Source organism: Ambystoma mexicanum, chromosome 2p (genome assembly GCF_040938575.1).
Source record: "Ambystoma mexicanum isolate Mex_15411 chromosome 2p, UKY_AmexF1_1, whole genome shotgun sequence".
Classification (NCBI taxonomy): domain Eukaryota; kingdom Metazoa; phylum Chordata; class Amphibia; order Caudata; family Ambystomatidae; genus Ambystoma; species Ambystoma mexicanum.
In genome coordinates this window covers 543,994,287-544,022,056 of record NC_090923.1, presented here as the reverse complement: position 1 = coordinate 544,022,056, position 27,770 = coordinate 543,994,287, and the positions used below count along the sequence as shown (strand labels likewise).

Here is a 27,770-nt window from a genome sequence, read left to right as displayed (position 1 = left end):
TCCCGCCGGCGGTATGAGCGCGAAATTTCCCCATTGAGCCCAATGGGGAATGGGGCATTCCCTAATGGGCTCAATGGGGAATGGGGATTTCCAAATTCGCCAAACCCGTGATCCGGCGCTAATAGCGCCGGTGGGTTTGGCGGTAGGACAGATAACGCCAGTGCTTTTAGCGCCAGCGTTACCGCCCAACCCGTGATGAGGCCCATTGTCTGTAGAAAATGCTTCTCTCCCAGGACCTTCTAGGTCTTCCAGTCTAGGTCTGCCAAAGGAAATGATTGGTATGTATGAGACTAAACTTGATATTTTGTATTGGTTAGCAATGTTTGAGTACAATCATGGGATTCAGGGTATCTCAGAGAATCAGTTGATTCCTTGGCTTTTCTGAAGGCTCCCCCTGTTGCAAGTGATGCTGTCATGGAATTGGGGGAGGTGGATAAGCAGGATTATGAGTGTGTGAAGCTAGCTTTAATAGCTAGATTTGTGAAGACCCCTTCCCAGTACCTTGAGAGGTTTAGCACCCTCAAAAAGCATGATGGTACCCCTTGGGCTACCTGGGTGTGTGACTGTTTGAAAAACTTAGATGGTTGGGTTAAGGGTTACAAAGTGAACACTTATGAAGGTTTGAGGAATCTTGTTATGTTGGAGTCAATTTATGATGCCTGCTCTCCTGAGCTTAGACAGCACTTTGATTCACAGAAGATAGATCCTAAGAAATTAGCTAAGGCTGCTGACTTGTGGGTTGCCAACAGGGCTACTCACAAGGATTCTGGGGCAACTCAGAAGAAGGATGAGGGAAAGCAGCCAAAGAAGGATAACAAGGAGAATTCCAATATTTCCAATCCAAAAGAGGGCCCCAAACAGAACCAGGGTAAGCCACAAGGGAAACCGAATCAGGCTAGTGTACCATCTGGTGCTAAGGGTTCCACACTGTCTCCTTGGCCTTCTCCCAGTTGGAAGAAGTACCTATGACAAGTGGTAACTTTCAATTACTGGTTGATGAACCCATGAGAGTCTCAGCTAGTGTTTCTTTAGTGTCCTTTGGTCTTTGGGAACAACAGAACTTAGATATCTATAACTCAATCCCAGATAATACTAAAGAGTATTATGAAGATAGTGTTCTTGTGAATGGTCAGGAGACCCCTGCCATCAGAGACACTTGAGCCAGCATAACTGTGGTTGATTAATGTTTTTTCAAGGTAGAGGATGTTGCTAAGGCACCCAAACACCTAACCAAGTTAGCTGGAGGCCTTGTGCAAATGGTTCCCCAGTTACCAGCTCTCATCCAGTGCAATGACATGACTGTCAGAATACCTGTAAGTGTGCAATGTGACGTGCCTAGGAGAGTCCTGTTGGGTAATGACCTTAAAATTGTTGGAGTTGTGTCTTGTACCCCCAGGCCTCCCAGTAAAAGGAAGCAGGAGCTCACAAGGTCTGCTAGGGAGAGAACCTTGAGAGGCTCTCCTGGGGACTTGATAGAAGAAACTATCACCCCAAGTACACAGGACTTACTTACTGCTATTGCAAGACAAAAAGAGACAAAGGGGAAACCCAAGTCTACCAGCAAGAAAACAGCAAGCACCCCTGTGCCTACAAGGACATCACCTAGACTGTCCAAATTCACACCTGTGACTCCTCCACCAGCTGAGGCTGAGTGTGAGGTTCAACCCTGTATGGTTACACCAGATACTGAGGACTCCGATCTGGTTGGAGATCTTGACCCTGTTGAACATCCTGAGCTAGAGGCTTTACTGGCAGAAGGTGGACCCAACAGGGCAGACTTCAGCAGAGGACAAAGAGAGTGTCCTACTCTTGAAGGTCTTTGCCTACATGCAGCTTCTCAGCTCAATGGGGAAGAGCCTGGGAAGTATAGGTTGTACTGGGAAGATGGCCCCTTCCACAGTGAACCGACTGAGTCAACCCCTGGGGACGGCAAAAGACTTGTAGTACCCCTAGTGAACCGACTCCAGTTCCTACAGTTAGCCCACGAGATACCTTTGGCTGGTCACTTAAGTTTTAAAAAGACCAAGGAAAGGCTCTCTCTTTACTTCTACTGGCCTAAAATGGGTTCAGAAGTAGACAAGTTTTGTAGGAGCTGACACACTTGCCAAACCTCTGGCAAGAGTGGAGCCAAGAAAGTGGCACCGTTGGTGCCTCGCGCAGTGGTGGGAGTCCCTTTTGAGAGGGTCGGGATTGACATTGTTGGTCCTCTTGACCCTCCCACATCTTCAGGTAACAGGTTTACCCTGGTTGTAGTAGACCATGCTACTAGGTATCCTGAAGCAATACCTATGAGAACTGTTACGGTTCAGGCTGTGGCTAAGGCCCTACTTGGTACTTTTACCAGAGTAGGTTTTACTAAGGAAGTGATATCTGACAGGGGATCACATTTTATGTCCCATTACATGCAAGCCATGTGGAAAACCTGTGGAGTCACTTACAAGTTCTCTACTGCCTACCACCCACAAACCAATGGGTTGGTAGAGAGGTTTAACAGAACTATGAAGAGCATGATATGTGCTTTAGAAGAATCCCTTAAAAGAAAGTGGGACCTTCTACTGCCATGCCTTCTCTTTGCATATAGAGAAGTCCCTAAGGAGGGAGTAGGTTACAGTCCCTTTGAACTTCTCTATTGCCATCCAGTCAGAGGTCGATTGGCCCTGATTAAGGAGGGGTTGGAGAGTGCTACTTCCCCCAAGCCGGTCAGAGTGACTGACTATGTGATAGGTCTCCAGAGGAGAATGTCACACATGATGGCAGAAGCAAGTGACAACCTGAGGGCTGGTCAAGCTCTGGTCAAACATTGGCATGACCAGAAGGCTAAAATGGTTCAGTTTACTCAAGACCAGCTTTTTCTTGTTATGGTACCTACAAGGCAGAGGGCCTTACAGGACAAATGGATAGGACCCTAAAAAGTGGTGGGTAAACTTGGAGAGGTGAACTATCTGGTGGACTTAGGCAATCCTTAGGAGGCTCCCGGAGTCTTTCACACCAGCCGTTTAAAGGCCTATGTCTCTAGACCTGAGATAGGAGCTTTGCTTCTAGCTTCAGCTCAAGAGGAGGAGGAGAGTGAACCTCTACCTGACCTCATCAGAGGCCTACCTTTAGATGACAAAGTGGAAGGAGTCAATCTCTCTTCCAGTCTCACATCTGACCAGCAGGATGAGTGCAAATTACTGTTAAATCAGTTTGCCTCCCTGTTCTCATTTTCACCTGGCCTGGCCCCTTGGGGCCAGCATGATATCCTCACTGGTGACACTGTTTGCCTGTAAAAAGCAGGGGGTACAGAATGTCAGACAATGTCAGAACCCACATAAGAAATGAGGTCAACAAGATGCTTGATCTCTGGGTTATAGAACCCTCTACTAGCCCATGGTCTAGCCCAGTTGTGCTTTTACCAAAGGCAGGATCCAAAGAGTTGAGATTCTGCGTGGACTATAGAGCTCTAAATGCAGTCACAAAGACTGATGCCCATCCTTTATCTAGGACAGATGAGCTAGTGGATAAAATTGGTGCAGCCAAGTACCTCAGCACATTTGACCTAATGTCAGGCTATTGGCAAATAGCCCTGACAGACCATGCCAAAGAGAAAACTGCATTCTCCACCCCAGCTGGCCTCTACCAGTTTAAGGTAATGCCTTTTGAACTAAAGAATGCACCTGCTACATTTCAGAGGATGGTCAATCAAGTTTTGAATGGGATGGAGGACTTCTGCATGGCATACTCGGATGACATTGCAGTGTTCAGCCCTACATCGAAAGAACATTTTGATCACCTATTACCCTCCCATGACATAGGCGATCTATTTCGTTGGCTGAAAACCAACCGCATCATATGTTCAGCTTTTTAGTACAGACTCATGAGCATGACCAGAGAGTGTCCATTTTGTAGGGATAGAATTCGCCATTTTGACTAATTTTCACTTTTTGCTTTCTGTTCAAACTGCTTTGTTGTAAGTGAATTCTATTCCATTATTGCTTATCCATAGAGCAAGGCCACAAGTTACTTGTTGAAACGCAGCCCAGGCAACCCAGACAGCAATGCCCAGTCTCTTCCCTCACAAGACCTTGTAAGTAAGCAACAAGGCATTTAATCACTACGCAGGTGCCAGCTAGTCTCGCTGGTGCGGCAGAAACGGTAGAAAGGAACAGTTAATGGCTTGAATTATGCTCTCTTTTGCTGCCCCCTTCACTGAGCCCCTGTAGATCGAGCTGACCTCTAGCACACAAATAGAAACTAGAAGATAGTGAGGCCTGGAATGTGTCTCTCCTCTGCACGCAGCTTGCTTGCAAGAACAAGAGCATTATGTTCCCTAAAACAAAGAACCATGTCTGCGACTTCGCAAATTGCAAACTGTTGCTGAATAAATGTCTGAAGGGTGTCGTATTCGTCATAATTGTCAATCATCGAAACCATTGCAAAGAAAGATACATTATGGGCGGTTTTGAATATGTCAATACTGATAATAAGATGATCATTTTGTATATATGTAACTGATGTAGAATGCTCGCTCTCTTGCGTCCCACGAGGCCTGGGTGACACACGTTGCGGGACGTGAGACCCCGTCGGCTGACTGAGACTATTTGCTTTGCAATAAACCCTAGATTTTGGGAATTGAACCTTGTGTCTGGCGTATCAGTTCGTGTGTGGTGATTGTGCCTTGTTTCCATACGTGAGGGTCCCAACCCCATCATCCTAACTTCCGAGAACCCCTATCTTATCTTCATCACCGAAACCTGCTTCTCGGACAAGCTTATCACTCATGAAGCATTCCCACCTGTCTACTCACTCATCAGCGACAACAGACATTCCAAAGGAGGCGGTATAGCCATCCTGTGCAAACCTCACATCTCTATCACCTCTACTGAAACACAACCCAGCACAGCTAAATGCGATTCCCTCCTAGTCAAACCCTCTCTCCTGCCTACTCCCTCACACAGCTTCCTACTGGTCTACAGACCCCGGGCTATGACAGACACTTTCGCCAACAGCCTATGCGACTCTCTGGCAGCCCTTCTAGTCAACCTCCCCAACAACTCCATGACTCTCCCACTGGTCGACAGCCTGGGGGCACTCAACCTCACCCAGCATATCAGAGGACCAACACATACTGCCATCAATGCCATTTTCAGCTCCTCTGGCCTCGTCTCCACGTCTACCCCCGACCCCTCATCTGGATAGACCACTCCGCCATTTCTTTCTCCATCCTCAGAGCACCGCCACCCACCAAACCATCCTCCACCCCTATATCGCAGGTCAAGTGCTGGAACAAGCACAGGGTTGCTATGGACCTGGGCGAGGCACTACTAATCGCCCCCCCATCAATCCCGACCACAACTAGACTGCTACCCATAGAACTTTTCGACTCCTGGCTAAACGACTCCCTCATTCCCATAACCCCTTCCAAGTCTGCTCCCTCCTGCAAAAAACCCACACCCAATGGTTCACCCCCTTCCTGAAGACTCTGAAAACACATAACCGCTCTCTTGAGCACAAATGGCAAGGTTCCAGAACACCGCAAAGCAAATTAGTACTCACCCACCACCACAGAAACTACAAACCAGAGATCCAAAAGGCCAAAAAAGGATCCTGAACTGTCAGAGTGGCAGCAGAGAGCTCCGCAGGGTCATCACCAGATTCCTGAACCCGCCCTGCACCCCCCCAATTGCCTCCACACAAACACTGTGGAATTCCTTGTCTGAACACTTACACAAAACAGACCTAGACAGGACAGCCACCATCAAAGCCAAACTCACACTCTTGTCCACCAGCTCTACCATCTGCTATACCTGGACCACCCACCCACCCTCACCCCGGAGAACCCTTCTTTCTGCTCCTTCAACCCCACCTCGAGCATGGAGTTCACAAAACTACCATCAGCCAGCCAACCCTTCGGCTCACCGCTTGAATCTTGTCCCGCCTCTCTCCTCAAAGAAATCTTCACCTCCGCCTGTGCAGGAGAACTGGCGAGATCCATCCTCAAAGACTCCCTCACCTTTGGCAACTTCCCAGGCATTCAAAACTGCATTTGTAAAACCTCTGCTTAAAAAAGCATCCCTCTACTACCATTCAACTTACAGGCCATCTCCAACACCAGATTCAGGCAAAGCTCATCGATCGCACTGCTTTCTCACAGCTAAATGCTTTTGTGGAATCCAGCAACCTCGAAGACCCTGCGCAATTAGGATTCTGTCCACGCCATGGAACAGAAACCACGCTGATCTTTATCTGGGATGATCTCAAAGGGACAGCAGACTCAGAAGGATGTGCAGCTCTTATTCTTCTCAACTTCTCTGCAGCATTTGACACCATCAACCATATAATCCTGCTTGACAGACTCCATTCCTTAGGAATACGTGATTCAGCTCTCTCCTGGATCGCCTCATTCCTCTCTAACAGACAGCAAATCACCCTCCCCCCCCTTTCCTCCCCGCTGCACGGCCAGTATACACCGAGTACCCCAAGGTGCCTGCCCCCCCTCCCTCCTCTTCAACCTCTACCTGACCTCCCCACCCAAGATCACCCGCTCACACAACCTCACTTGCTACAACTATGTGGATGACACACAAATCATCATGAGAATTCCCAAATCAACCTTAGACCCCAGCCCTGATCTAGCAGCATGTCTCTCAGACATTGACCGCGGGAGGATGACTAATCACCTTCGTCTGAACCCAGGTAAAACAGAGATCATGGTATGTGGAAAATCTGCCCTTTTCCCCCCTTCCGACTCCCTGGCCACCCTCACTCGGCCTTCCCCTCCATGACCACCAACACAGTAAAAAATATTGGCGGCACAATGAATTTGGTCCAAACTATCTCACCACATCAACTATACATCCAAGCCTGCCATTTGCACCTCAGGCTCCTGAAGTGTATCTTTGCCTACCTTATCTACCCAAACAGACTGGGTGCAATTATGTCCATTATCATGTCCAGACTTGACTATGTGAACTCCCTCTACCTGGCTGCACCGGCCTATCAGTTAAGCAAAATCCAAAGAGTACAGAACTTGGCCGCCAGACTGCTTCTCGCATTGGGGAAAAGGGACCACATCTCAGCGGCCCTCCTCACCCTAAACTGGCTCCCAAATGGATGCAGGGCCACCTTCAAATTCCTCTATATTACCCACCGAGCAGTGCACAAAGCATGCCCCAAATTCCTACAAGAAAGATCACATCCTATCTCACCCTCAGGTTAAGCACTGCCCTCCTCCTAGTGGTCCACACCTCCAATTAGACCAGGATCAAAGGCTCAGCCTACTCAACACTGGCACCAACCTTGTGAAATTCACTGCATCCTCGCATTAGAAACAGCAAAGACTACAAAGCGGTTGCCAGACATTTGGTCGAAAAAAATTGGTCGACCAGACAAATGGTCGAACCAATTTGGTCGAAAACCAAATGGTCGAATTTTTTTTTTAATTATTTTAACCCTTTTTTTTAATTTTTTTGGGGGGGTCCCCCCCACAAACCCCATTTTTTCTCTAAAAACCCCTTTTTTTACTAAACGAAAACCCGAAAAATAAATATATAAATAAAAAAAAAAATTCGACCATTTGGTTTTCGACCAAATTGCGTCGACCAAATTGCAGTCGACCAGTTTTTTTTCGACCAATTGACTGGACACCCTACAAAGCGTTCCGGAAGGCACTCAAAACATGGCTCTTCACCTAACCGCCTGACCTATCACCTAGACCAACACCTAGCGTGGTACACCGCTGAATACGGACCCTACCATAGACCGTCAGGCCTGACTATCTCCAACCCCACCACCTAGGGCATCTGTCCAGACGTGAATTCCAAATCGTAGAGGCACCTTGACAGAACTCTGCACCTGACAGAATGTATTCATCACCTCATCCGCAGGAACACGGCACACGCTAAGGCCTAAAGCCAGCTATCACCAGCAATCATGGGCAATTGTTCAAGACTCGTAACCCAGGCACCAACACTCTTGAGCTTGATCAAGGCCATGCAATTATGCACCACGCAATCAACCCTAGAAGGCACCCGCCTGCTAACACTACACCACTGGAATCCCAGACCAGAACTAGATCTCGGGAGGGGCCGTCCAAAGGTTAAGCTGCTAATCACTCCTGTTATATACATTCAGTGGGAGAACTACTGACCAGTAATTCTATCTAGCAGAACTAGAAACCCATGCGCTAATCAGCACTTATGAACTTAATCGCTGACCAGCAACTGCACTTATTTGTTGCTAATCCCAACTCTCCGGGTATATCCAAGTAGCAACACCTGCCATGGATCCAATTTAACAAATTGCTGACCAAGGATAGCACTAGCAGATATGCAATAAGAAATGAGTATATGGGACTGACCTCCCTGTCTCCACCCACCATTCTTCACCAAACAATGTGATCAACCAAGTTACAGGACAATTCCACGCCCTTCACATGGACTGGAAGATGAACAGAAACAAGGTTCCCCTGGAAAATACACAGACACTCAAACACACCAATATGCCAACTCTTGCCTCTGCACCAACAAACAATTAGAACGCAGCTACACCCCTCGAATAATACGGCCTAGCTGCACACATACCTACACACCACTGTTAGGGAGAATTCTCATTCTATGGCTAATTTCCCTTACCTACAGAGTCCCCCTGCAGCTTTGCGGGATTTGAAGGATTTGTTTCTTTTTACCTGCTTAGAGTAAGACTCCTTTTCCCATTCTTAGGCATTTTTGCTATGCGTGTTCTAGGCTATTTTTGTGTTTAATGCCTATGGGATTTCTCTCACCCATAGGAACCATCTTTATGCACATGTGTTACACAGCACCCTCAGTGCAGTGACACAGGGGCGTCGTAGCGACCCCCAAATATAGACTCCATACCCTGGGCCGGACTACTGTCTCCCAGAGTATGTAAAGTCCTCATTGACTTTACTAGTCAAATCTTCTGAACTTAACCAGTCCAACCCATCTTACTATGGAGGTACTGGAAAGGGTTAATAGTTTTTCCCATGGGTTCATTTTCGAGGAAGTACCTTAAAGTCCTGCTCTCTAAAGTTTCTGGCTGGTGGCAGTGGTTACTACCAAAAATATTCAACCGCAAATATTTTCCTATGGGATTTTCCCATTGTTCGAGGCTAACACTTTTACTGACAGCCTCTAACATACCGCCGGTTTATTTTATTATTAACTTTACTACGGTAGGGTTTATTTGCCAGAACTTTAATATAACTTCTTTCTCGTGTCTTACTCTAAACTCCTAACCCAGGTCGGGGATCCTTTGTTCGCTCTTTTGGCGGGCTTCTGCCAAGAAGCCCTCCTTTCGGCGCCTCTGAGTCTGGGGTGGGGCTGTTGTTTGGGAGGGGGAGTAGAACCCCTGGACAGAGTTGCCGCAGCAACTCAGGTCGCACTCTAACCTGATAGGCTGGAGGGTCTCCCGCCAAGAAGACCACTCCACTGTGTGAGTGACATCTAGGCTGTATGAATGGGTCTCTTTCTGCATAAAAGCAGGGTCCTGAGGACTGGAAGAGCAAGACGTCGCCACTGGAATTCCAGAACCGAAGGGAAGAGAAGCCAAAGACATCTTCAGCATCTACACCACCGGTGAAGCCCTGCTGGATCATCTCACCACTTTTCTTCCACACGACGAGAGGAGATCTTCATCAAAAGAGCCTTCTTCCCTTGAGCTGGGTGGAACAACCAGTTCACCAATCGCTTGTCCGGACCTGCCTTGGTCGAATCGACAGTGCTCAGCACTTGGAGACCGGATAGCCAGGCAGCTATCGACCCGGACCGCGATTAAAAGGAGCGTACCTTTTAAACTTTGTTTGGCAGCACCGCGGCTGGTTTCATCCCTGGGTAGTGCAGTGACTCGAACCTTCCTCCACGACGAGAGCCTCTCTTGCTCTGCTGGACCCCTCGAACTGCAGGAACTACCAGGAACAACCGCCACCGCAGGAGCCACTTCTTCACTTTTAAGGTACATTGTTCCGCCAGGCCTCCCTTTGTCTGTGGTAGCCCTAAAGGTGTTTTAAATCCTTTATCTACTTGTTGGGTTGGCCGCCCTCTCTCTTAACGTTGTCTTTCGCCTCGCATCTACCTTTTCAATATTCGTTTACCAAAGACTTGACTGCAGCTACAAGAACATTTTTGCTCCTAAGCTCTTGGTCCTGTACCACTGACTCTAGCTCAGGCCTATTGACTCTGGCTGATTTGTTAGATCTGCTCTCACTAGATCTAGATTGTTTCAATAAGAAATGTGTTGATGCACCTGAATCTTCTAAACCCCTCTTCCTTCCTACCGTTTTAACTCGTGGAGTGCCATTTTGCTCAGTTTTCATTCACTTCTTTCTGCTAAAGTGTCACTGTGCATTACTTGTTCACAAAACTTCAGGCAAGGGTTGCTAGGGGGTGTCTGAAGATATTTCGGTTTAACTTGTGCTTTCCCTCCCTTTTGTTAAATTGATAGAGGGACATTTGTAGTTGGTTTTCACTGTGCCATTTTGCTCACTTTTCACTCTACCGCAAACTTGTCTACAATTGAATAGGGAGTTGCATATACTTTTCCTTGACTAAACTTAAGTTACTTTATCAACTGTGATCTATGTGTTGAACTAGATGTGTATAGAATAAATATATTCTCTTTTTGATACAAAGCTTTGGTCAGTGTTTCCTTGTGCCATAGTGCTGTAATACCTATTGTGTAAACCCTGAACACTGCTCATCTCCCTCTTTGGATAGGTCTGAATGCTCAGCCACAGCTACCAACTAAATCTTTGTGGTACAGACTGATACCAAAGGGGATTTATTGCTCTCACCTGTCGTCCTAATCTGGTGTAGTGCTCCCTAAGGGAACTGCACTGGATTCTGCCTAACAACCACCACATTCACCCCAACAGCCTTTAGAACGCAGCCATAGCCCTCGAATTCAGCCTAGCTGCACACATAAGGTCACCCTCAAGCACCAGCGCTGCCAGAATGCAGATGCCATTCCCATTGGTCTAACTGCACACATTCTACTGCCTTACACAGCCACTATACTACTCTCTCCACTGATCTGGACTGTGGTCCCCGAGGGCGTTCAAACCACAGCGCTTTGGAATCATAACAATGGTAAAATGCACTATACAAATCTCAAATAACATAACATAATAGCGATGAGTTCTCAGCTATTATTATATCTTGGTCTTCTCTTGATGCACTAACTGACTGATTAGTATTTAAAATTGAAAAAAGTAGGTGCTCCAACTGGTAAAAACAGTAATTATGATTGTTTTTAAATGCTTATTATCGTCTTTGTCATCTTCAGTTTTTTACTTTCACCTTTCTTATCATCATTATTACTTTTACATACCTTATCTAAAGAAGCAATGAGGTCAATTGGAATGTCACCTTCCAAAATAGTCCTCTTATTTAATGAGCCCTCATCTTTGTTCAAGCTTTCAAGCAGGTTTTCAATTTCCATAATTCAAGTAGTTACCGCTTGAATGGGTGCCATTATTATATCTTTTTGGAGCTAGTTTGGGCATGAATTTGGTGTTTGCCTGTCTCTTCCCCATTGATTATATATTATTCAGAAATGAATTAATGTACACAATATAACAGTTCAACTGTAGGTCACTCTCAATGGTGCTTTATCAAATCCAAAATAAAAGGCCAGAATCAAGCAGCTGAAATCTAATTTAAAAATATGGTGGTCCAATAAAGTTAAAACTTGGTTAAGAACAAGACTGAGTTATATGAATCATGTGAAATAAAGGTCCAAATATAAATGGGGTTCATAAAAGTTACACTGGGAACTCACTGGTGGTGCCTGGAAACTACTCTTGCCGCTGCCCTTACACATCTTGGACCTCTCTTAGTAGGGCTTTCCGGATCCAGGTCCAGATAGCAGTATAGTCCTCAACTGGGCTTACGGTTAAGTGTGGTCTGTCCGCAGACACCCTTGACCTTGCCACTGTACTTGCGCAATAGAAAGTATAGGGTGGCACACAGACCAGCCAGAGAATTCCCTTGTCCTCTAGTGCACGGTTAAGTGTGTTGTTCCGCAGAGGCTCTTGTCTGTGTGCAGTAACAGGTCTCGAGTGACAAACAGGCAGACAGGCAAGCTAGCAAATTACCCAGTCCTTCCCGGGGCCTATGCCGGTGAAAGCCTCAAACTGCAGTTGCCATCCACCCTTTCGCTCTGGTGCTTTGTGCTGCGGGTGCTATTTGGTAGGGTTCACAGTGCTGCTGCCAAACGTTGGGTTCCTCCTGGTCCTCAGGCATCTCTGCTGGTGCTTTAGACTGCCCTTGCCGCCCACCTTTCATGTGTAATTTAGCACCCAATCATGTGTAAAGGTCAAGGTGAAGTAGAGCTTGACAAACGTGGGAGGAGGAAAGGCTAGACCAAGTCAAACCAGGAGCAGGTGGCCTAAAACAATGAAGTAGTATACAACATTAACCAGTAACTAGCCACAGTGCAACTACAGTTGTGAAACTGCAGCCAAACCTACAAAAGGGCCCGATATGATATGACCCTCAATCTACAATTCACCTCACCCTCTGCTCTCCACTAGTACTCATGTACCCTAGTGCTCCACAATCACTAACTGGAGTCACAGAAATCACTACCAAGGCTCACACACCGAGCTCTCCGATCATTAGTCTCCAGACCAGTCTCCATCTAACAGTCACCCCCCAACCAACAACCAGCAGACAGGAAGTGTAGCAGTCACGGTGCGATGGCGTAAGTTAGCGTTCTGAGGTAATAATGGAAAATGGTGTGCCGCTAAGTGGCAGGGCCCTTTTTTAGAAAAAGCACACATGATGTAGAGGTGTGCCTCTGACATTCTTCTAAATATAGTTTTTTTTTAAAATTCTGATCCCCTATTAAATCACAGTAGTGAATGAAGCCGTGAACAGAGCAGAGAGCTTGAACCAGATTTGTATAGGGCGGACAAACAGACGCCAGATTTGAGTATCAAGCCTTGCGATTGTGCTATCCTAGAAGGATGAGGATCGTGATTGTTATGCAATGTGTTATCATTGTTTGCATAGGAAAATAGGAATTTAGACGATTTGGAAGCACGTTCCGCACAGCAGTTCCCATTTATTGAGGTATATAAACTAATTCAAAAGAGAGGAGACCAGTTAGCAACTCAGCTTTGGGGACCTGAAGCCACAGGGAACAGTATTGTGATGGGCGAGTATGCAATGTACAACAGTCTTGTGTTTAGTATTCTGGGTAATTGGGTTGCCTAGGCTAGGCACATTTAAGGTGTCTAATGTGTGATTATACTTCAATAATCACAGAAGAAGTAAAAACTAGATTTAACTTTGAGGAATTAAGACCCTCTCTATATTTCATTCCACAGGTCACTCTTACAGATGAATTGACACTGGTGGCATTAAGAAGAACCAGGAAGTGGTGTTCATTTGATGATTAGCTATTTGTAGAATATGATGAAAATAATGTATAAGTAGAATTGTCAAATAGGAGTGTGTGGTTTTTACACATTGCTCCCCCCCTGAAGAATTTCCAGAAAATTGTTTTCAAATTGAACAAATGGAAAGAAACATGTTGGGTGATTGAGCAGAATTGGTATAGATTAATTGATTAGTATGTGTGTTAAGTGGTGTGAATTTAGTGTGAGATACACAGCTTTTTAAAACTCTGTGTGATTTGGCTTTGTGTTTTGAACCACCCTATTTACATTTATAATGGATTAACATTTATTATATATTTTTTAATTGAATTGTAGCCATGTATTTGTGTTTTGACTTTTAATGTATAATACTAATAAAAAGTGGTTGAAAGAATTTTTCTTGAGGAATGACATAGAACCATCGCAACCCTTGTATCTAGAGTTTAAATTGGAGTTGTTCCTGTGGTTGTTAAATATACCCCACCCCTCTCCTGTTGCCTCAGGCACCTAAAACGATCAAGCCGCACTGCCTAACGCAGCCGCTTCTCTTTTCCCTGATGGATATCTGTGTTTATATGAAAGAAAAGAAACATTTAGGAGTGTTCTCATACATGTGATACCTTACACTTAGTAATCTATCGTAGGGCTTGCCTCTATATTTGTAAATTATATGTAGAAATTTGCTGTATCATTTATGAGCATTCCCTACACTTTGTTGTACGTTATATTTGGTGGCAGTAGCAGTAGCAGTATTTGTCTCATTTAAATCTTACGTATCTTTATGGTCTTAACAAACATTATTTTTGCATTCATTCCTAATAAATAATATTTTTGTATAGATGAGTTAAGAATGTTTGTACACCGCTAATAACCTGCAAATCAGTATTTAGGATATTTCCCTTGCACTAAGCTGATAAAGAGAGATCAGAGATACATACTGTTAGATCTTAAACCTGTGATAGTGAGGACCAGTTCTCAAGGCTATCATAGATCAGGAAACAAAAGTGGAAGACCTTCAAAGAGTCTATAGATTGATAGACACCTACAGCGAGTGGGTGAAAATGTACCCATCCAATGAGGAAAATGTGAAGCAGCTGTGTCCAGAACTGTGTAGTGATTCCATGTGTAGACAAGCGTCATTAAGGCCAATTAGGACACAGCAAACAATAGATCTTTTGGGCTGAGATCCATCCACCTTGACCGTAGACGGTATCGTTGAGAAAAATAAATGTTTGCAATGGTCTACATAAAGCATTAATGATGTACAGTGCTTCTCAGCCTTCCATGTTGGGTCCATTGGTACAGTACCTATCCCATAAAACACACTGATCATTGCAGTAGTCATATCCCGCTAAAGGTATCGTAACACTATCCAATCCCCAGTTTGCATTTAATGCTCTTACTTAGCTATAAAAAGCCTGGAACCATACCACTCCACTAACTTCAGAGCTTCAATGCACTGATCACATCTGATTGGCACTGAAGGCACTTTGCAGACTATGGATCAAGGAGCTAAAGCAATTCCAGACACTCGACCCAGGCGGTAAGTTACCGCCTGGGTCGTACCTTTACCACCATGGCGTAAACTATGTTTACGCCATGGTGGTTGGCGGACTTACCGCCCCATTCCGAGGTTGGCGGGGCGGTAAGTCCCCAATCCCCATTTACCCTTCCCCATTCCCATTTTTGCCCCATAGGGCATAATGGGAGTGGAGAAGGCGTTAATTACGCCACCGTAAATTACGGTGGCGTAATTAACAACAAGGTCCCTTAGCGCCATGGATTTTAACACCTGCTAAAAGCAGGTGTTAAATCCTCCATGGCGCTAAGGGACCTCGGAATCAGGCGGTAAGGGTCGGCGCTGTTTACGCTGCCGTAAACCCCTTACCGCCTGGGTCATAATGAGGCCCTGTGTCTTGTATATTGGGCCTTTAATGCCACACTTCCTCCTACATTTCCAAATTCTTTCACTCATACTAGCCAGTCTATCACCTGTGAGCATCATCCACAAATCTTCTTGCCATTGGCTCAACAAAATATAATAATGATTTCACAGGTTTTTGCTTAAATAGTGTCACAGGCTGGATTTCTACTGCGTCTAAGTGCTGTCACAAAAGATGTAATTACCCACATTAATGGGTTCCATGTAATGGGCCATGGGACACAGAAAGATGAATTAATGAGTCAGCCCTGCTGGGATTCTTCCCTATGCCCTGCAGGCTGAACGAAGATGTCTGGGGCAAGCGCTCAACAGAATAAGCCACCTTTTCAGGTTATATAAACATTTCAGAGGCCAAATTCTACATGTCCCAGATACAACCCTCTGATCACCCTCGCACAACACCAAAGATAAAAAGGAGACATCCTAAAATGTTGCATAGATGTAAAGGTAAACCTTTCCCACTATGCCTTTAGCTCAAGTCCACCCAGAAATGATGTCAGCCTCATAATCATAGATTTCTTCTTGCCTGTCGGAAGTTCAAACCAACCCCACATGCTAGCAAACGTTTATCAGGCAAGTGGCCTAGTGGGTCTCATCATCTAACCCACCAACTCAAATGCACAACAAGCACCAGGTCCAACACACTGCACCTAGGGACTTGCGACAAGGTAGACACCTAATTGATTGTCGGAAAGGATTAGGGCAGCCTGCCTCTTGTGAATGTAAGGGTGTTGGTCATAAGGTTTGGGAGAGCATTCTGGCTCGAACGATTTACCCTGCTCCCAGGAACACAACCTGATAAACTTGTTTCTGCCCTCCACTCTAGTGTGTTTGTGTCATTCTTCGGGAAACCACTGTAGATGCAGAACGGGCAATGGACTGAATACCGTGGGCCTCATTGCAAAGTTTTCTTGATGATTAAACATACAGCAGACCCGTCAATCGACGTTGCTATACTATACATGTATGTTTTAGTTCAAACCTACACAAAATTAAAATGAGTACAAAGACTCAAGGGAACTGAGGGACTGTCTATTTACAATTCAGATCACAGGACAGTGAACCTCAGTAGGAGTCTCCCAGAGCACACAAAAAACCACAAAGAATGTTGCTTCCATCACAAAGGCAGAGATATAATACACAAAGAAGCAGACTAAAGACAAGAAAAGGCATTCTCACTACAGATGTACTAAGCAGGACCAACTAAGCACCTAATACGCATGAGGTTGATAAAATGAGTACCATTAAAAAGGGTAATACAAGTAACTGTTACCACAGGAATCCCATGTACATATTATTACATGGTGCACAGTCAATGTCTGACAGGAGATCCAGAAGCACCACCATTGTAGCTGGAATCCTTACTAATCACTGAACAAGCTACACATGTTATGTTATGTTATGTTATTTTGCACTTATATAGCGCCTTATATACCATTGGTATGGTCTGAAGGCGCTGGTAGGTTGAACGCCCTTGGGAACCGCAGTTCAGATCAGTAGAGAGAGTAGGGAGAGTCAAAAAGGTGCGTGTGAGCACCGGATATGTGTGCAGCTCGTGCGGCACTTGTGTAATAGCTGCTTCTTATCGGTAGGTGTGGTGGTTGAGAGATCAGGAGAATGTGTTAGTTCTGGCAGGATTTATCCGGAACGGATGTGGCTGCGTTAGGCCTGAGGAAAACGCCTGGCTGGGGGTGTGAGACCAGCAGTGTTTACATAGAATGATGTGGAGTAAGCGGCGGATGTTCGTATGAGAACAGTTATACCGAATGGTGTCATAGTATCACTGCGTTCTAGTTGAGTGGTAATGTAAAGGAGAGAGTAAGCGTGGTGGTGTGATATGATGGGTTATATGCTTTTTCAATGTGCAAACTTCTAAATGCAACTTTCCCAGAGAGGCTACTGGGCGAAACTTCTAAGTACAATTTTCCACACAGAGGCTATTGGGTACACTTCTAAATTCAATTTATCAGAGAGGCTATTTGGCACACTTCTAAATGTAACTCTCACAGAGGCTATTGGGTACACTTCTAAATGCAATTTTCGCAGAGCATCTACTGGGCACACTTCTAAATTTAAGTTTCCAGAGAGGCTATTGGGCAAACTTCTAAATGCAACTTTCCAGAGTGTCTATTGGATACACTTCTATAATCAACTTTCACAGATGCTATTGGTAGTACTTCTAAATACAACTTTCAAAGTGTGGCTATTGGGCATACTTCTAAATGCAGCTTTCACAGAGGTTATTGGGCCCATATCTAAATTCAATTTTCCACAGAGAGGCTATTGGGCGCACTATTAAAATCAATTTTCCAGCGAGGCTATTGGGAACATTTCTAAATTCAATTTACCAGAGGGGCTATTGGGCACACTTCTAAATGTAACTCTCACAGAGGTTATTGGGTAATTGGGTACACTTCTAAATTTCACAGAGGGGGTATTGGGCACCCTTCTAAGTGCAACTTTCACAGAGTGGTTATTGGGGACACTATTAAATTCACAGCGAGCTTATTGGGCATACTTCAAAATGCAACTTTCCAGAGTGTCTATTGGGCACATTTCTAAATGCAACTTTCCAGAGTGTCTATTGGGCACACTTCTTAATGCAGTTTCACAGAGTGAGTATTGGGCACACTTCTAAATGCAACTTTCACAGAGTGGCTATTGGGCACACTTCTAAATGCAACTTTCACAGAGGATCTTGGGCATACTTCTAAATTCCATTTACCAGAGAGGCTATTGGGCACATTTCTAAAATTCAAGGAGAGGCTATAGGGCACACTTTCTAAATGCAACTTTCACATGCTAACATTCACAATTCCATCTAGATGCGGCGCAAGCCAATATTCACAATTCCATCTAGGAGTGGACATGCTAACTTTCACAATTCCATCTAGGTGCGGACATGCTAACTTTCACAATTCCATCTAAGAGTGGACATGCTAACTTTCACAATTCCATCTAAGAGTGGACATGCTAACATTTCTCAATTCCATCTAGGTGCGGACATGCTAACATTCACAATTCCATCTAAGAGTGGACATGCTAACTTTCACAATTCCATCTAGGTGCGGACATGCTAACTTTCACACTTCCATCTAAGAGTGGACATGCTAATATTTCACAATTCCATCTAGGTGCGGACATGCTAACTTTCACACTTCCATCTAAGAGTGGACATGCTAATATTTCACAATTCCATCTAAGAGTGGACATGCTAACATTCACAATTCCATCTAAGAGTGGACATGCTAATATTTCACAATTCCATCTAAGAGTGGACATGCTAACATTCACAATTCCAACTAGGTGCGGACATGCTAATATTTCACAATTCCATCTAAGAGTGGACATGCTAACATTCACAATTCCAACTAGGTGCGGACATGCTAATATTATGGCAGTCTATGTTATTTGGGGGTAAGATAGAGTGGCATGGGCTTTCTGGAGTGGAGTGATTGCTCTACTCCCTACCCATCCCACACTCACGGTTTTGGTGGTGTCTGTTAGCTGCTGGCTTCCTTGGCGTCCCCTGCGGACACCTGCAGACACATCTTGGAGCCGCCAATAATGGAGCCGCCCTTGGCCTTGGGGCCCTTCGCCGCTGGGGGCTGCCGGGCAGAGGGCTGCCCTGGGAGGAGCAGTGATGAAGGGTGGGATGGGCGGGTTGGGAGGCAGGAGGGGTGGGACCAGGAAGGGGTGGGAGGCGGGTGGGCGGGTGAGGGAGAACCAGGAAGGGGAGGCCGGGAGACACGGGGCAACGCGGGGCCTGGGCACACGATATTTTAGTAATTACAAGGGAAAGGAGCGCGGATGGGTAGGCACACTCACCTGCTCCTTGGGTGAAATCAGGGCAGGGGGCAGGGGGCGGGAACGTGTACCAGGAAGAGGAGCGGGGAAGAGAAGCACTGCACACGGGGCCTGGGGGGGATACATTTGGACAAGGTGGCCTAAAATGGGTCGCGGGACAATGGGGGTCTTACCTTGGGCGCGAATGGGAAATTCGGAGGCGGCAGGGGAAGCGGGTCGCCAGTATCCTTGCGAGGGAGGGATAGCCAATCAGGGCAGGGGGCGGGAACGTGTACCAGGAAGAGGAGCGGGGAAGAGAAACGCTGCACACGGGGCCTGGGGGGATACATTTGGACAAGGGTGGCCCAAAATGGGTCGCGGGACAATGGGGGTCTTACCTTGGGCGCGAATGGGAAATGCGGAGGCGGCAGGGGAAGCGGGTCGCCAGTATCCTTGCGAGGGAGGGATAGCCAATCAGGGCAGGGGGCGGGAACGTGTACCAGGAAGAGGAGCGGGGAAGAGAAACGCTGCACACGGGGCCTGGGGGGATACATTTGGACAAGGGTGGCCCAAAATGGGTCGCGGGACAATGGGGGTCTTACCTTGGGCAGAGATGGGAAATGAGGAGGCGGCAGGGAAAGCGGGTCGCCAGTATCCTTGCGAGGGAGGGATAGCCAATCAGGGCGGGGGGCGGGAACGTGTACCAGGAAGAGGAGCGGGGAAGAGAAGCGCTGCACACGGGGCCTGGGGGGGATACATTTGGACAAGGGTGGCCCAAAATGGGTCGCGGGACAATGGGGGTCTTACCTTGGGCAGAGATGGGAAATGAGGAGGCGGCAGGGGGAGCGGGTCGCCAGTATCCTTGCGAGGGAGGGATAGCCAATCAGGGCAGGGGGCGGGAACGTGTACCAGGAAGAGGAGCGGGGAAGAGAAGCGCTGCACACGGGGCCTGGGGGGGATACATTTGGACAAGGTGGCTTAAAATGGATCGCGGGACAAAGGGGGTCTTACCTTGGGCGCGAATGTTAAAGATACCGCCAGGTTATTTATTTAATATTTATTCCCCGGTTGGGTCTTTTTGCCAGGACTCAGTTTTAAAATGGCATTTGTGTTCGCCTCTGTAACTCCAACCCAAGTCGAGCCCTTTGTTCCACTTTTTGGTGGGCTTCTGCAAAGAAGCCACCAAAAGTGGTGCCACTCTGTCTGGGTCTACAGGATGAGTGGGAGGGGCGTTTAGGCACCCTGGACTGAGTTGCCTCGGCAACTCAAGTCGCACTCTTGTGTGATTGGCCCAGTGGTGAGCCACCCGGCTCACCACTTAGCATGTTTGAGTGACAGCTAGGACTGATGAATGGGGGTTTTCTGCATAAAAGCAAGACTTTGGGGACTGGAACTTCAGAAGTCGCCACAGGACCAAAGAATCCGAAGAGGGAGAGGGAGAAGCTGAGCTGACCTGCAACAACGACACCACCGGTGGAGCCCTGCTGAACCGTCTCACCACTTCCCAACGACAGAGAAGATCTTCATCCCGGAGAGTCTTGTTCCTCTGAACTGGTGGGGATAACCAGTTTGCCCTCTTTCTCCTTCCTGGATCACCTCGTGGTCGAATCGCCTATGACTTTCTTGCTCCTCAGTAGACACTGCCTTTTCTGACTGCTGAACCGTCTCACCACTTTCCAACGACAGAGAAGATCTTCATCCCGGAGAGTCTTCTTCCTCTGAACTGGTGGGGATAACCAGTTTGCCCTCTTTCTCCTTCCTGGATCGCCTCGTGGTCGAATCGCCGGTGCCAAGCACCCCGGCGGCCGGATAGCCACGCTTCACCACTACCGCGAATAAAAGGGTAGTACCTTTTAACCAGGAAACTACGCGGCTGGTTTCTTCCCTGGCAGTGCAACGACCTCCAGCTTTCCTCCACGCCGTGATCTTCTCTTCCCCTGGACGAAGCACCGACTTGCACCCGCTGCCAGGAACAACTGCCCCCGCTGGAGCTTTCTCACCATTTCAGGTACTGTGTCCCGCCTGGTCTCCCTTGCAACAGACTGTTCAAGGTGTCCCGTAAATCCTTGACATTCTATCCTGGGGTGACTTGGGACCTACTAACTAACTTTTTCTGAACTGATCCAACCCTTTTCGAACTACCTGCAACGACTCTTTAAAGTACTATTCAACTGTGCGATCTTGGACACATTCCGCCTTGCTCTCTCCAAGAGTGGGCCTGGCCTATGACTTTCTTGCTCCTCAGTAGACTCTGCCTTTTCTGACTTGCTCTGGTTCTCAAAGTGTTGGTATTGTGTATTTTCCTAATTCTGCCTTTTTCCTTCCCTTTTTAACTAACTTATTGGAGTGCCATCTTAGGTTAAGCGCTCACCTCTGTCTGTAAATGAGTGGTGTTTTAACTAAGACTTGTTCAATAAGTAATCAGGGATGTATCTATATTATAAGTGACTGTTTGAACTTGCTTGCCATATTAGTGTTAGTGTATTTTACAAAGTGTGTTTTTAAATAAATAATTATATACTTTTATACCCAAGCTCTGGTCAGTGTTTGCTTGTGCTACTGTATTTTAGTACCTATCTTGTATACTCTATATACTGTCTACCTCTTCTTGAGAGAAGTCTGGCTGCTCAGCCACAGCTACCAGGTAAATCTGGGTGGTACAGACTGCTACCAATTGGGTTTACTGCCAACACCTGTAGTCTTAAGCCTTTTGCAGTGGTCCTTAAGGGAACTGCACAGGTTTCTACCTAACACAGAGGAGAACAGTGCACCTACCTTAGGCCTGGTTTTCTGCTTAACGAATGCTTTGGGTCCTCTGGGGGCGACTCCCTGATTGAAAAATAAGAAAAGGAAGACAAAAGTACTTCTCTGGGGAAGAGCGCGTGGAGGCCGAGGCCTAACTCAGGAGCACTGATGAAAGCGGTCCGTTCCCGGCGACTTGGAAACGAGGACTGGGGAGTGGCTTCGGTGGGTGGAGTCAGGGGAGCGCATGCTCCCAGAGCCACGCCCCCATGGGCATCTAAATTTAAAGGGGAAGATGATTTTTTCTGGTGAAAAAGGTTCCATCTACAAGAGGTTATGAAGGAGGATGACATTTCCACGATGGGGAACAAAAAATATAGTAGACTTAATGCTAATAAACCAACTTTATGCTTGTGGCAGGCTCTTTTTTACAAGTAATGTAATTCCTCAAGAATAACCTAGACTAATATTCCAGCCTCCCCACCCCCAAATGTACAAAACAATATCACAGAGCATAGTGGCACGAATGACCACAAGAAATAAAGCAAGATGATAATTACCACTGAACGGCAAAGCTGTTCGCCAACAACGCACAAAAGCTCACATTGTTTCTTCATAATGAAATAGTGCTCCTTTGTCACAGCTTCACCGGCAGCCACTTTTGGTATGGAAAAATCATGCCTAACAGTATTACTCCAACCAGGGAGCGCCACCTCCATACTGTACCTCTCCCAGGTAAACTTAACTGCTGCTGCATGTTCTCATGAGCACTAGCCATAACATTCATAATAATAATACATTATCACTTTTTAATACTGTAAACCCTCACAAAATAGGTGTTACTATTCAAATGAAAAGGTACTCAATTTATCAACTTCAGAAGGCTGAAGTGCTGAGAGCCCTGCATGAGTACCTGCTACCTGCAGCATTTCTCCAAACAAAAAATGAAATTACGTTACAGCACTCAAGTGCCTGATAACTTCATACAAGTCGTGACTGTACTCACCTAACTCTTTTGTGAGCTCCTTTAATAGCTGATTTAATTCAAAAGCATTCATCATTTCATCCTTTAAAAATAAGAAAATGTCAGTAAGGTGAAAAAACAAAGTACAGTTTTACCATGGGTTTCAAAATGAGTATACCATGTGTCCCAATGCGATTGCAAGCTTGAGCATAAGTGTGACTGTTCTCAATGAAAAACACCTGCCTCCCTCTGGGGACCTCCAGTGAGATATGCAAAGTGGCAGGTGCCTCAACAAGCCAGCAGATAATGGGCCCACAGACGGTATGGGGATGATCCCTTGGTCAGCCACACTTAGTCCTCATCTCAGGGATGGGGGCAGTCTCATGGCACCCACTAGGGAGGGACTTTTTCAGGGGCACCTCCCTACACATGTGAAGCAGAAACCACATGGGATCAGAAATGCCAGGCTGTCCCCAAACCCCAACACAGAGGTTTTGCGTCCACCTAAGCTGCCAATTCTGTAGTTACCGTAGCTGCTCCTGCTCCTTTAAGGGAATCTAGGAGTGGCAGTATTGCAGAGCCAGCAGCACCTGCCTGCTCAGTTCTGAAGAGGGAGACTCAAGTGTGGCCCTCGTGACCCCCACCCGACTTGCAGCCCGAAGACAGAGAAATGAGAGATGAGTATCACTCCAGGGCCCTTCATCGCCATCATTGATCTATCGCAGATGTGAGAAACGTTACACTCTCAGACAGCCATTCAAACCGTACCCGACATGGAAGAGATGCAGTGGTCATCAATCGTGCAAGTTGACTGACTACAGACTCGACAGAGCTGATGACGTCATCACAGTCATCACTGACATGACATAGATGCATTAGACATGAAGCATATAGGCATCTATGCATGAAGCTACATGAACACTTTATTGCTGATAGACACAAAACAAATGCTTATGACCCATAATAGTTCGCGGACCGACACACTTACACAAGTAAATCTTTAGCTATGCAAAGAAAAGCAAGATGCCAAGAATACGTACAACTAGCTTGCTCATGCTTAAATTGCGACTAAAATAAACGCCCATAAGAACCAAGATGGAAGCCATAGGTGCAATGAAGTGAATGGGCAAAGCAAGTGAACTTCAGAATGCAGAAAGGGCAGACAGACAGACAGAGCTTCCAGTGCAGACACTGTGCACAGCCTCACCAAGGACAGGCAGAGATGGAAAGTTTCCAGTTTACCAAGACAATAAAGCACCGGGGAGAATATAAGGTAGAACCCTCATAATTACAGACAGGACAGTTCCATTTCGTGGTCCCTACACATGTGATGTGAAGGAGTAGGACAGAGCCTATTAATTTGAGGTATATGGGAGAAGAGCTGTTCCCATCAAACCAGAAGCAGAAAGATACAAATACTATACAGGTTCAAAGCTGAATGTTCTGTCTCAGGGCTTAGGCAATCAGAGATGGCAACTTGCTGGGAACACACAGCCCCTTCATGATCGTTCCCATTGTCTTGAACAGTTTAGCTCAGCCTGGTAGCTGTGCAGGGTCCCAAGACTGGGGAGACCTGTTCTGTCCAATCCTTAGCTACCGTCCACATTAAGCATATTATGTTGCAGTGGCCAATAACTTTCCTGCTAACCTGTAACTTTGTATTTGTTACATTTAGAGGTGGTTCTAGGAGGAGCCACCTTATATATGGCTATCCAATGGTTATACTAACCCCTAAGCTTTACATGTATGGTTTTCCCGAACTAACCAATTCCCTTCCCCGATATATTTTTTTTAATGCAACCTGTTTTTGTGGCATCATTAAGAGTTAAAACGGTGTAACACACGTTTGGAGGACGAGAACCTTTGTAAAATGCTATGCTGCTCCGTTGAGATCCCTGTCATTTTGATTGATATTAAGACAGTAAACTTTGCCCTATGGTTTGAGTCTCCGTGTTGCAGCAAGGTTTGTTGGGGACCAAGTAGCCTCTTGCGGGTAATTGGAGTAACTGCCAAGAGTGCCCCTGCCACAGTGGTAGCAGAGGGATGGTTGCTAAGACATTTCGGCACTTAAACCGCCTTGTCCCGCTGCATGCTTGAAGGGCTGTGCAGCGACCAGCGAGGAATGGACCACAAAGCCACATGTGGGAATCATTGAAGAGGTAATCAGGGGCCACCTTGGAGAAATTCCTGTACGCTCCCCATGGGAGGTCAAGCAGAGCGGACGGCAGAGTGGCAGATTCTGGGAGAGTCGGTGTCCAAGGGGTTTCAGCGGATCATGGAGTGAGAGTATAGACTTAACTATACGGCAAATATTGGGAGAGGAAAGTTTTGTTTAGTGTTGTTTTTTGTGTTTTGCTTGTGATGGTTACATGTTGTTAGGCTGTCAGCTTAGGTGGTCAGCTTAGTCTATGGATGAAAAATATAAAAAATACTATAAAAAGGTTACCTGTGATCTGGGCGTTGGCTTGTTTTATGGATCGAAAATATTAAAAAACTGATGAAAAGGATACCTATGCTCTAGGCAGGATAACCTAGATCATGGAAGATATTATGCATGGTTCCCTGTGTTTAGGTATTGGCAAGAAGTGCTAACTTAGGTTACGGAAGGTTATTTCTTAATTTATCTATTTGAGATGTATTCCTATATCTGGCGGTGTAGAACAAGGAACACGTGATTTTTGGATACCCTGTATCTCGGTGAGTCAGGAAGAGAGCCGTGTGTTATGTTTTGTTTGTTCTTGTGTTTTGTGATTTGAAAAGTGGGAGTATATTTTGAAGAATTTGGGTTCTCTCTAGAGGGTTTGTGACGCCACATGTGAGGTTGTTCAATAGGACTTGAGGTGTTTAGAAGGTCATGGATTTCATTTGTTGAACTGTTGCTAAATTGGTGAAAAGTGTTTGGGCTGAGCTCGAAGAGCATATGAGGGAAGTTACGGTTTGGCCTTAAGGTCGGAAAACGCAGTGTGGGCAGTGTGAGGCGCACGCTCTTGTTGATGGTGGTGAGCCAGAGAGGCTGTTAGAATTTGTATGGTTTTTGAGAGTTTTATCAAAAAGTGATGTTGATTATGTGAAATGTAAGTATTGACGATTGAAAAGTAACATGTCACAATGAGGGATACACCCATTCAAGTATAGTGAGGAATGGACTTGTGACAGAGAAGGCAAAATGACAAAGTCATGGCACAAAGATGACAGCTTTTCCAAATATGTGCAGCAACACATGACCACGTATCTACATGCCGCCTATAAGGGGACGAAATTAAGTAACTGTTGGCTGTATTAGAGCTATGGAAAATGTTTCAGGACGAGGTAGGGGACCCGTCCCAGAAGCAATGGATGCCGAGCAAACGCAATACGAGAGCAGAAGAACAGACGCCGCCTCCTCCTCCTTCTCAAACTGCAGACACAGACCCAACACCTTAAAGCCAGGGATTTTACCCCTTAAGGGAATTGAAAGCTGCGGCAGGATACACCAACCCCATTTTTTCACCACCGCGTATAACAGCAAGGACACATTTAGTGGTGCGAAGCAGGCAAATAAAAAAGCAGAAGTTATTAATGGCGAACATAAGGAAAGCAGCGACTTGCAAGCGAAACTGAGAAGGGACAAACAGGTCCTGGTGGGGATCATGAGACGACAGTTCAGACAAATAAATGGGTAGGCAGACAGATATTGCTTAAACTGGACGGGAAGACAACAAACAAGAGAGGACATAGGAAGCTACGACTCGTAAAGATATAGGAAAGAAGATAAAGAGTGGGCAGAGGTAATGGCGGAAGTGCAGGGATTAGAAAGAGAAGAGAAGGAGGAATATAACAGGTTGAGAAGGGAATGAGAATGTACAGAAGAGAGGGAAAGGGAAAAGAGAAGAAAAGGCAAAGGCAGTTAGAGGAAATGGCGATGATAAAGGCTGAGGAAGAGAAGGAGAGACAGTTGCAACTGAAGAGGACAAAGAGAAGGTTGGAGGTCGAGCGACTCCTTAAGGAGTGCCGATGCAGAGGAGGATAGGAGACGTGAGCGGGAGGGAGATTAAAGTAAAGAGACCTATTCCAAGAAAGCAGCGGACATTATGACAGAATTGACACATTTGAATGATGATGAGGGAGAGGGGACACGGAGAAGGATAGGGGAACTTTATAGGAGCAGGAGAAGTAGTGCAGCTGCCCCGAAGACAAGAAGGAGTACAGCAGGGTCTCCATTGATGGGGGAACGCGATTTTGTGGACAAAGCAAATGGAAAACGGCGAGGTAAGGTGATGTCGAGAAGGCTTAGGTTTGAGGAGGACAGTGACGACAGTATTGGGACCTTGGGGTCAGACTAAGAGCGACAGGAAAGTGACGATGACAAGATGCGGCCTCGCTGATACTCCAGTGAAATAAGCCCTGACAGAGATATATTGTGAGGAGAAGGGGAAAACATGGGAAGAGACGAGGGAGAACCTGAGGGATGACTGGAGCTTCCTAGGGACAGTGGGAGAGCCAAAGGGGATCAGAGGGGCCGCTTGCGACCCCCATGGTTCCAACCTGGAATGCCCCTCCAGGCTTCCGCTGGGCTGGCGGTGCTCCACTCAGACTCAGAGTGTCCCCCATGAAGTAAGCAATGTAAAAAAAAAAAAAACAAATGCAAAAAAAAAAAAGAACGACGGGCTCCCGCGCCATTCAAAGAATGGCTTCTTGGCGGGGGCCCCCCTTAGTGCCGACGCTCTCATTGGGCACGGCGGTATGTTAGAATCAAGGGGGGAGGGGGCCACGCAGGTCACCGCCCAGAAGGGGGGTGGGTGACCACACCGGCGAGCGACGCAAGGAAACGCGACCCAGCCGGAGACCCTATAAAAAAGGGGCCTGCACATGAATGCAGCCTCATTCTCCGCCGACTCGGGGAACTCACTGCCGCCGGTTGCCGGTAGTGAGTCGCGGCGGTGGCACTGGTCGCAGTGATGGGTTTCGGACAGACAAGC

At 46.4% G+C, this 27,770-nt stretch overlaps 1 protein-coding gene across 5 annotated transcripts in view; it reads right to left on the bottom strand.

Moving 5' to 3' along the window:
* The window catches only part of LOC138566537 (calpain-1 catalytic subunit-like), an 845,562-nt gene that overhangs the window by 236,868 nt on the left and 580,924 nt on the right, over positions 1 to 27,770 (bottom strand). For 4 of the 5 annotated variants that reach the window (XR_011301953.1, XM_069643985.1, XM_069643986.1 and 1 more), the window contains one exon: positions 22,855 to 22,915. The exons of the other annotated variant lie outside the window; for it this stretch is intronic. Coding sequence is in view for 3 of the 4 variants with exons in the window: in XM_069643985.1 (XP_069500086.1) it covers positions 22,855 to 22,915 (61 nt within the window). In the remaining variant the exon portion in view is untranslated. The remainder of the gene's footprint in view (positions 1 to 22,854; positions 22,916 to 27,770) is intronic. 5 annotated transcript variants of the gene reach the window in all.